This window comes from Triplophysa rosa, linkage group LG12 (genome assembly GCF_024868665.1).
Source record: "Triplophysa rosa linkage group LG12, Trosa_1v2, whole genome shotgun sequence".
Lineage (NCBI taxonomy): Eukaryota > Metazoa > Chordata > Actinopteri > Cypriniformes > Nemacheilidae > Triplophysa > Triplophysa rosa.
Window position 1 is genome coordinate 5,985,114 of NC_079901.1, and position 11,631 is coordinate 5,996,744.

The 11,631-nt window shown below is 36.7% G+C and overlaps 1 protein-coding gene across 1 annotated transcript; it reads left to right on the top strand.

The window, feature by feature from the left end:
* The first annotated feature begins 2,080 nt into the window (after positions 1-2,080).
* pgr (progesterone receptor) lies at positions 2,081-10,765 on the top strand. Its single transcript, XM_057347937.1, has 8 exons — positions 2,081-2,908; positions 3,506-3,615; positions 4,051-4,167; positions 5,274-5,579; positions 5,749-5,893; positions 6,948-7,078; positions 8,646-8,803; positions 9,311-10,765. The coding sequence occupies exons 1-8, from the start codon at positions 2,109-2,111 to the stop codon at positions 9,461-9,463; spliced, it is 1,920 nt and encodes a 639-aa protein (XP_057203920.1). The 5' UTR covers positions 2,081-2,108; the 3' UTR covers positions 9,464-10,765.
* Positions 10,766-11,631: the final 866 nt, after the last annotated feature.

The window sequence follows — 11,631 nt, forward strand, 5'->3', positions numbered from 1 at the left end:
ACTCGGCCCCCGTACAGATTCAATTCATCCAGCGCTATTACTCTGTACTGGAAATGGCTCAGAACCAGTGGAGAGCGGCGGTGAAGAGCTTTTATCAGTCCTGACCTCGACAGCTGCCTGCTTGATGACACACGTCATCCGGAGAGCTGAGAAATACATCATCATCCAAAACATTTCCTGTGATTACATGTTATATAACAGAACATCCAATGATGGACACAATTCTCATATCATTGTGTAGATTATTTCTGTTCTGTCAGGGGATCATTATTCCAAAATAAACCAAAACCGGGTGATTTAAACCTTTAAGGTGGAAGGGCTTTGTACTATTACCCACAAAGGGTTTATTGTGTTATTACAATTTTCATCAAATTTTTCAAAATCAAATACTGTATAAAAAGACTGTGCACCAAGTCTTTAAGCAGCCAGACAATAAGCAGAATGCATAATAATGTGCAGTCAGCTGCACAGTCACATCATTTTAACATAAACTCTTACAAACTTACCCAGATTTTGATCCTGGTAGCAGGCTGCTTTTAAGTTTTGCCAGGCTTCATAAAGATCTTATCTTATTGAATTATAGTTGTCAAGGTTACCAGAAATAATAGCAGGAGGAAGACGAAAAGAACATCCTTGGTCACTTTGACCCACTCAGAAGACGACACCAATGTAAGTGTATGAGAAAAGGGGCTTTGAATTAGATTTTCGGCACAGCGAAATTCAGACTGCTTTGGGCGGCCTTTATTAAAACTCATAAGGATTTTATTATAGGGTCATACAGTGGTAGCGATTGTGGTGTTCTTGTGACGTGGGTGATATCACGCTGCCAAGGCTAACAGTGACAAATGAAATATCAGTTTACCCACACATACAGTATGAAGGCGACATTACTTCAATGAAAAAAGCCCATTAACTCTTATTCTTTCTATTCAATATTTGCAGTTTTCATGATTATAATAAAATTATCTTTACACAAAGATCTAAAACACAGAGAGAAGTTAATGTAAATGATTTCCTCAAGTAAATCAAACACCAGGACGACACAGGACATTGTTTCTATTAGTCAAAGATTAAAAGCATAAATGTTATAATAATTCCCGATTGTTGATTTTAAATGATGCATGATAAATTAATAGGACCATTATATGCAGAAAGTTTACAGCAGGACTAAATATTGCTTTAGCGTGGAAAACCAGCTGGTGTGAAAATAGGTGGAAAATGATGCTTTAGTGTGGTAAAAATGGGCTTCAAAGGGCAAACAGAGCTCTTAACTGCTCTTCTGGAACTGAGCACACGAGTACATGGTGTTCACATTAATGAGTGAGCTCAGACAACGATGAATGTAAAACCAGCCCATATTCTTATTAAAAATCTCACCGGCACAAAGGTCACGGAAGGTTCAGAATGTTTGCAGATTGAAATAATCATAAAAATTATGGATTTGAGATTGTCAAACCCACAGCATGCGTAACCTCTGTGCAGATAAATAAGAAGGACATGCTTCCCCCTCCCATATGTGCACATGTCCTGTGGACCTTGCAGGAATATCTGGGCATGTTGGATGATATTTTATCTTTTTATTTCATTGCAACATTCATGACCACTGGTTCTTCATGATGATATTTATGTGTTTTTAGCTGGATGCCCACCATGTTTTGTGAATAAGACAAGTTTTGATTTTATTACATCGACTTTTAGTCAAAATTTGAGAGATTTTCTTTGTATAAAGTACTGATTGGATTCAATGAAATATAGATCGACTATTATTTTGAAATGTTGACATGAACGAATATCATCAGTTCAAGGGCACTTTGAGATCTTAGAAATATAGTTTAAAATAGCACTACAAATTGTATATCCTGAAAATCTCAAAACATTACCAAAATGCATACTTTTTAAATTAAGACGTTATAAGTACATTTTGAGTGATTGTAGATTTAAGGATAAGCCAAAGTCACAATTTTGTACAGCCTCTCACCACAAGGAGGAATACTTAGAGACGGTTTTATACGCAACACATCATAACCTCCAACTGAACAGCGAGGACGCATCACGTCAACCAGATTTGCGCTTTTAACTCGGACTGAAACACGACAACTAACTGTAAAATGGACACTGTAAACACTTCCCTTGCCGATTCCACAGAGATTATGACCGGGGTAAGTGAGTTTATGGAAAAATACACGGACGAGATCTTGGGGCACGGTAAGGTCTCCGCGCGTAATTTTGGAGAGCAGGGGTCTTTACGCAGCAGCGCACCTGGATCAAGCGTCGACACCGTGGCTGAGCTTTCTGTCCTCGATTTGCCTCTCGATACCAAACCGTATACTGATCACATGGAAGAATTTCTGAAAGTCGAACCCGGACACTGGAGCGTATTATCAAGCAAAGTCCTGAAAGATACATTTGCTCAGGAGAGCTCATCTGGGATGGGTGCGTTTATCAAAGACGAGCAGAAGCAATCTCTGATTATGGAGCACCCCAGCACTGACTTCGATCTCGGGATAAACATCAGCGATCTGGATGGCTGCTGTGACCCCGATAACAAGCAGCCGTGCGGGTACAATGAAGACTCGACGACTTTGCTTTCATCTCAAGGTGCGCAACAGGTGGTGGACAGTTCTTCCAACTTTCAGCTGGACGTGAGTCAGTCGAACGCATTGGTTTTGCCACCTCAGAGGAGAGCATCACCATCTCTCGGTAGGGGTATGGTGAATTTCAATGGTACGAGCGCATCTCCAATAGGCCTAATGGCCAAAACTGACATCTCCAAATGGGTGGTCCAGCAACTGCCTGCTGACTCTCACTTTTGGTATCAGTCCACTAATGTGAATGAAGAGCACGTTGTCTACTCCTCACCAGATAGCTTTATCCAGCGCACACAGACAGGCTATGGTGTATTCCAAGGGTAAGAATGAGTTGCGCATCTTCAACATTTTGCGCTATTTATTTTAAACTGTATATTTCATTTGCTCATACACGTTTTGTATTTCTTATTCAGTAAACCCAAATGGTCCCATAATTTACTCAAATAAAAGTTGTATTTAAACATTGGAACATTGCACACCAGCATCCATATTTGCTGAGCAAAATAACTGCTGACGTTAAAAGTAAGCAAGCACTTTAAGGGCCAATGGCACTTATCCATAAGGGTTATCATTATACAGCTAAATCCAAGTCAGTGGCAGCTCATTGAGGCCATTGATTATTTACATTTTTCACACTTATGTCATTTCAAAGCCTAGTGTTCCAAACATAAAGTAGTGTTTCAATCATAAAATGTAAAAAAAAACTTTTTCTGAGCAAGAATTGTACTGGTCACTCTTCCCTTGCAGTGGCGAAAGCATCAAAGTGGCCCATATGTCAAAACTTTATGCACCGGAGACAAAATATTAAATATAAGTACAGTTTTTGCAACTTATTATTTTTGAGGCCTTTGTATCGTTTCGGTTGTGTCTACTTCAGTTGGTTATACATTACCATCCATTGTCTTGCTCACATGCAGGGTTCCATGTCAAAGACTGTGTGTTATATGTGGAGATGAAGCATCGGGTTGTCACTATGGAGTTCTGACTTGTGGAAGCTGCAAGGTGTTTTTCAAGAGAGCCGTTGAGGGTGAGAACAAAGGATTTTATTATTGTCAGAATGCAGAATTTGGGTAACATATTGTTTCACATACATGTAGCAAGTTTTCTATCATGTTTCCGTGTGCATGAGTCAAGCTGTATACAGTGTCCCGGCAGACAGTAACTTTCATTCGGAGCAGTGATCACGATGTTCCTCCTCTACCTTGTTGTTCTGCTTATCTTTGAGGACAGATGTAAGAGTCACCGTGTCTGACCATGGCCATGTCACTCTGCCCTGTCAGCCTTCAAACCAATTCACTCTTGCTCTGTTTCCTCCCTCCCTCGGTTGTTTCTTAAAAATGTTTTTTTTTCAGAGATTTAAGAAATTTGTGTGGATTTGTTTATACGTTATTTTTTTACATGGCATCATTCATAGGTCATCAGCCACATGTCTTGGAGTGTAAACTGTTTTTCTTTTGCATAGGTCACCATAACTACCTGTGTGCTGGAAGAAATGACTGCATTATTGATAAAATCAGACGGAAAAATTGTCCTGCGTGTCGTCTTAGAAAGTGCTACCAGGCAGGGATGATGCTCGGAGGTGAATTTCAATGCATCATTCCCAACTTTAAGTAAATCTCTATATATTAGACGTTATATTAAGAAATGTATATAGATAGATAGATAGATAGATAGATAGATAGATAGATAGATAGATAGATAGATAGATAGATAGATAGATAGATAGATAGATAGATAGATAAAGATAGATGTTTATACATTATATACATTTAATTCAGATGTTTTTCTTTAGCACTTTACACAATTTTACCTTTTTTTTGCAAAGCAGCTTTACTGCAAATTTAGAAAAAAGATTGAAGACTTAAGGAAAACAGTTGAAAAAATATAAATACAAGAAAATTCTAAAGCAATTTATTACACAGCTCTCTGGAGTACTCAATTTTGATTGGTTAATTGGTATTACTTTTATTTTTTTTTCACATTGCAAACTCTTTTTTTGAAATGTAGACAATTTATAATAAAATAATAATAATAAATATTTTTTTAATTTAAATATATTTTATTATTAAAATACTGTATATTGTTTAATAATAATAAGATTTATGAAAGATATATTTTCTAGGAAAATCATATTGATTGATTAATTTAAAGGTATAGTTTGCCCAGCAATAAGTTTGTAAACATTTTCTGACATTTATAGTGTTAAAAAACAGTTGACTTTCTTCATACAGTACAAGTCATAAAAATATATAGTTTTGAGCAAACAGTTTTTCCCTAAATTGAAAAACTGATCAAATTAATTGTAAAATGATTTTAGTTCATCAACTAAAGATTTCCTCCAAACATTCAAGAAAATATTTTACTGTAGATTTTACTTAAAAAACAGTTTGCAAAAACTTTACCAAAAAAAGTACAATTTACTTCAAAAACAGTGTGAAAAAAAGGTTACAACATTTTTAAAATAAACTTTACTTTTTTTTGTAAAGTTTTTGCACACTGTTTTTTAAGTAAAATTTTAGTACAATTTACAAATACTTGCACAAATAACACAAAAAATTGAGTAAATCCTACTAGTTTGTTTACTGCGCAAGTTCACTAGATAATTCAGGCAGAAAATGTGCATTTTGAACTGCTGAAACCTTTTTCCGTTGTCATGCTCATCAAAGCACACGTTGTGTGTTTCAGGCCGTAAGATGAAGCGGTTCGGGGGTTTGAAGGTCATGGGTTTGAGTCCATCTCTGATGTTCCAGAGTCCGCTGTCCCTTATGGCTGATGTTCAGAGCATGTCCTCTCTGCCGTGTATGTCGGCCATCCGTGAGCTTCAGCTGTCTCCACAGATGATCAGTATTCTGGAGAGCATCGAGCCGCAGGTGGTCTACTCTGGCTACGACAACTCACAACCGGAAGTTCCCAACCTTCTACTCAACAGTCTCAACAGACTTTGCGAGCGGCAGCTTCTCTGGATTGTCAGGTGGTCCAAGTCTCTTCCAGGTAACACTGTTAGAATCACCCAAACAAAGGTTTGAGCCTTACTATGACTAGTGTTCATACTTTACAAATAATTATTTTTAATTTACATTTTTAGCCAATTGGGGGGCAAGCTCAACCCCCCAGCCCCCCCCCAACTCATGCACACTTTTCTTGTTCATTTGTTTCACAGGTTTTCGCAATTTGCACATCAATGACCAGATGACGTTAATTCAGTATTCCTGGATGAGTTTAATGGTGTTTTCACTGGGTTGGAGGACGTTTCAGAATGTCCCCACAGATTATCTGTACTTTGCTCCAGATCTCATTTTAAATCAGTGAGTAACGTGACAAAAACCAGTGTATACTAGTTTTAACTAGTTTAAATCTGAATGCATTAAAACATATCTTTGATGATGGTAAGATGATGGTTGATCTTTGATGCCGTTTTCACGAGGTGGTTATTTCAGTGTCTATAAGTGCAGCAGTAACGTGAACCAATATTTGCTGCCGAACTAGCAAGTCTGGACAATAAATCTGAGCGATAATAATGACTTTTACAGTCAACAGATTTTCTACACCTCCCCCATCTGCTATTGGTCAGATGGTCCCGTCCCAGACTCACGCCATTGGCTGATGTTCCAGATGCTCAAACAAACAGAGCACCATAGAGTCACAGTTACATTTGTCATGGGAAAAACAACCTACAAACGGCCTTATACTATGATACAGAGTTTATTAAATATAAATATATACAGTAAATACTTAAATATGTATGGTATAACAGACAAAATTAGACACTTCAGCTAAGATTTTAAATACTATTTAATTCATTTTTATTTTTCATGTAATATTTACTGATTGACAAAACATAACTTTCTGCATCCAGAAATCGTACAAATTGTTCTAATAGGATTGCAAATGTTTTATAGTTGCCCGAAGTTAACTTCAGGTCTGTGTTTTGTTATGATATAACAATTGATTTTATATTTAATTTATATGAATATTTTATTGCATATTAAATATATTAAATTAAATGAAAACTACTCAACACCAACGTAGCCGGAAGTTACGTTTGGGCCACATTGGGTTGGTTTATGTTGTTGCTGCTGAAACCGTCTATGAAATAGACATAAACTAAAACGGCGCATTTAACATTAATTTGACCTCCTGGCTAGGATAATTAAGCTTGACCTCCTAAATTTGGACAAACAACATTATCTGAAGGTTACGAACCTGCATTGGTATTTTTTTTATTTCAAGCTCTATATTGTCCTGAGTTGGTGGAAAGTCCCAGAAGTAAATGTCATTGATCTTGAGAACTACAGTACATATAAACACAACTACTTTTTCCTTTTATTGAATATGCTTATAACGTTTTCTTCATTTTAGCGATCAGCTGAGAAGATCTCCGATCTACGACTTGTGCTTGGCTATGAAGTTAATTCCACAAGAATTTGCCAACCTGCAAGTGACCAAAGATGAGTTTCTGTGCATGAAGGCGTTGATGCTTCTCAATACTGGTAACAAAATATCTGTTTGTGTTCTGTCTCACACAGTTCTCACTGTCCAGCACCCTACAGGTCAGATAGTGTTCTGCAAAAAAATAATAACATACTCTACACATTCAGCACACTAGTCATTTCACAGGAGAAACGAAGATAAGCGTTCAACAATTGGGCTCCAAGACCTTGAAAACTGCTCCTTTTAGATTCCTAACTGAGTTTGTTTTGCATTCCAAGCTGACCTTTCCCAACATAAAGTGTGCTATAAGTATACTAATGTACTGTACATCTTTTAAACCAAATATAAGTACTGTATACCTTCAGTCTACCTGTTATGTACGTCTCAGAAATATATTTATGTTTACACATAAGTATATTTGATTAAAAGTTTAGATAAATAATATGTGTAGAACTGAAGCGTGGAAGCACATGGAACATCTTGGGCCCTATTGTACACCCGGTGCAAGGCACAGCGCAAGTGTTTTTGCTAGTTTCAGCCCAACGCAGTTCTTATTTTCCCCTCCAGCGCTGCGTTGTTTAAATAGCAAATGCATTTGCGCTCATATGTGCATGCTGGTCTAAAAAAGAGGTGTTTCAGGCGCATTGTTGGCGTGTTGCTATTTTGAAGAACTGAAAATAGACTGTGCCATAGACCAACTCAAACCTGGTCTAAAGTCTAAAGTCAACGGCGCAATATTTTTTGGTTATTTAAAGAGCGCTTTAGTAGAAAATGCGCCTCTGGGCGAGCGCAGCTGGCTCTTAGAGGGAATGAGATATGAGACTCTGATTGGTTTACTGCACGTTACGCCCCAAAAAACACCCATTACTCATTAAGAGAATCGGGACGACCCGTTTAGACCATGCACCCGGGCGCGCCGACCGTTTTCCCCTCGTTAAACTAGCAAAAGTGGATTCGGACACGCCCTGAGTGCACCTGCGCCGTGCGCTTTAGAACATGCGCTTAGATCGTTAAAATAGGGCCTCTTCTTTTAGTTAAAGCAACACTATTGAACTTTTGCTCACGGTTCCCCCATGTGGTTGATAGACGCAATTGTCTGTTACTAGTGTCGTAAATAATGTCACTTTATAAGCTTACCCGTGGGCAGCGCAATGCACTTGAATTTGTTTACCAAGCTGATGGAACCAGCGAATGCTGAAACATCGTTTGGAAACCATGTGGCACTCTTCCGCAGGCAGGGGATGGGCGGGGCTGTGTTCCGACCCGAACACAGAACTTACAGAGTGTGCTTGTAGCCACTATGAGGCTGCTCAGGTAGCAGCGTGAGTCGAATTCGTCCAGTTAAGAGTTGTTGTACTACTGAAATCATTTTAGAGACATTAGTTTAAGGTTGAAAAACTACAAAGTGTTGCTTTAAAGTACAGTTAAGCATATTTCAGGTATCAAAATGAATACCTAAATAGAAAGTAGGCTACTATGCTTAAAGTGCAAAAATACTGTAATAATGTATATCAATAGTAAACTATAGATTTGATGTTAATGGTAATACTTGACAGTAAGGTTGTATTTGTTCACATTAGTAAAAGTAACAGGAACTTCTCCAAATTTCTCCATTGTGTATGTCAGTTCCTCTGGAAGGCTTGAAGAGCCAGTCGCATTTTGATGAGATGAGACAAAACTACATCTGTGAGCTGACAAAAGTCATCCAGCTGAGAGAGAAAGGAGTGGTTGGCAGTTCTCAGAGGTTTTACCACCTGACCAAACTCATGGACTCGATGCATGAGGTACACAGCACAATATATTCATACACAGTGGTCTCAGAGTATGGATGCTTCAGCCAGACCTTAAAATCTCTCACTGTCATCATCTTAGATAAAAATAAAAATTAGAATAAAAAACCATTAACATTCAGATACCTGGTAAAGGGGCATCTAACACTTCAGTGCAGCGGTGTGGGCACAGTTAGTTAACATGAGCATCAGTTGTGAGGCTCAAGAGTTCACAGTTTAGTGGCTGTTATCTTCAAGGGCTTAGTGTTCCATTTTGGGTTAATACATTGAGTTAAAAACATTTTCTTGTTTCTTGTTTCTTATTTTGGTTTTGTTTGATTAAAATGTTATTGAATGTTAAATAATGTCTTCTATGCTAGTTTAATATGCAACTCTTTCAGATGCATCAACATCCCTCTTAGACAATGGTGTGCTTGTGAGGCAGGACCACCTGCTTGTCGGACACAAAACATGATAGCAGAGGTTAAACTCTGACGTTGACTCCTCTATATCTGTTTGTAGATTGTGAAGAAGGTCAATCTCTACTGTCTGAGCACATACATCCAGGCGGACGCCATGAAGGTGGAGTTTCCAGAGATGATGTCAGAGGTCATCGCATCACAGCTGCCAAAAGTTCTGGCCGGCATGGTCAGACCTCTCCTGTTCCACAAGTGAAGTCATGAGATCCAGACTGATTCTTTCATTTATAAAGTTTTATGTGTATGCTGCCAACCTTTGGTGTAATGTTTTAATCCTTATTCACACTTATGAGGCGGATCTCAGTTTTATTTCATTATCCCCGGATGCCGTTAGTTATAAATGTATATTTATTATAATTACAGACAAAAAGTTGTTTGTTAAAAATGGTTATTTTGAAATTTTGCATCTCAGACAAGATAATTTTAACTGACAATGAGAGGTGAAATTATTTATTAATCATTATCATATGTTTTATAGACCGGGGCTAGTTGTCACAAGGACTTTTGAGTTGAAATTACACAAACATCTATTTAATGTCTATTTTAATTTGTAATTAAATAATGTCTTCTCTATAGCAGTGGTTATGTGTAATGGTGTAAACAAACAAATTCACATCTGTCATAAATGGTAATACATCTTTTTAATGTCAGATTTTATTCTCCAAACTAAAATCCTAATATCATCATATTCTTTATTAATAGCAGTTGAGTAAACAGACACTTGCCTATCTTGACAAATTTTTACCGTTTTTCCACTTACAATGTAAAAAAAACCTAATTGTAAAAACTGTAGCCGATTTTTAAATTACAGAAAAAGACTGCAAATTTACAAACATGTAATTTGCATGCATTTTTTTTACAGTGAAGGGTATTAGTATAATGATGGTAGATTTTGGCCAAAGGGTTGAACTGTTTCCCCCAGACAGTACTTGTGTCGATATTTAGTCCAGAGTTGTCACATATATTAAAATGTAATTTTATGCAATCCATTAATTGCATTCAACAATATCTATTGGCTCATATGAGTACGACTGTTGCTTTTAAATGACCTTTTCAAATATTTTTTAAATGCACATATTGTAAAACATTCCTTTGATATGTCGATATTTGAAAAAAGTTTCCTCTGAAATCAATGTCAATGAACAACAGGTTCCTATTGTGACAGTGTTACCCATACGCTCTTATGGCCAACATGTGTTGAATAAAGTATTGGAAATCAAATAAACCTCAAAGTATGTGTGTACACAGAAATTGATTGTCAAAAATGAATTTTCCCTAAAAATATGCACTCAAATAGAATTGTGACAACTACCCCCGGCTTCTCATTCACACCTTTGATACCTTTAGTATTGGGTTCTCCTCTTGCTATAATTAATTATAATACATAATTTATAAAATGATAATTAATAACAAATTCCTAATTCATAATTTAGAAGCAAAACTATTGCAGTGTTTGAGCTGATAATCCAAATCAGACCTTTTTTGTAAAAGAACAACATTTTACCACTGTCCAAATGATAAAGATAGAATATATATATATATATATATATATATATATACATGATATTATTACGAGATTATCAACGTACGAGATTTTTTTTTTTTTGAACATTTATGTGACATACAGTATAATATACAGTATATATATAAAAATATGCTGTCCTTATATGATTCATCTTTTTCTATTTTTCTTTCTTTTTTGTTGATTATATTCATCTCTAAATGTTTCTGTTATTTTGTAGACATCTAGGAAATGTTTTTGAGTGTAAGGATAAGGAATTAGTATCTAACTCATTGTGGTTAGATACTATGATACACTTCATAAAAGATCACATTTTCATGGTTAGATCATACAAACCTTCAAATATACCCCACCCAATGCCACAGTCACATGTGATTGTACAGATGCATACAACATGTGAAATATCAAATAAAACCATTGTGTACTATGATAATATACATTTGAAGGCGAATGTAACCAAGAACTCAATTTTAAAGCTGTACACGTGTGCTATGTGTACTCTATATGATGTATAAGCGTTGAGTGTAAATGTAATGTGACTAAAACCTTTTAATCTGAATAGTAAATGTGCAAGAGATTAAATTTGGAAAACATTTTGAAAGTCGTATCATTTCCTCCCGTAACCTTGCTGTTGTATCTGAAGGGAGTATCAGGCCAGCATCATCAGTCAGGGTCACAGAGCTCTCACATGTATTTCATAGGAAAGAACACTGGGATCTTGGCATTAGCCTCGATTGCTGACGTCATGTTAGAGAGACTGAAGCGACTGATGTCTGAGATGCACAGTACTAAATGATTTAGCCTTTGCACATTTTTTAATGGAAGTCAAGAACCAAGCCTCA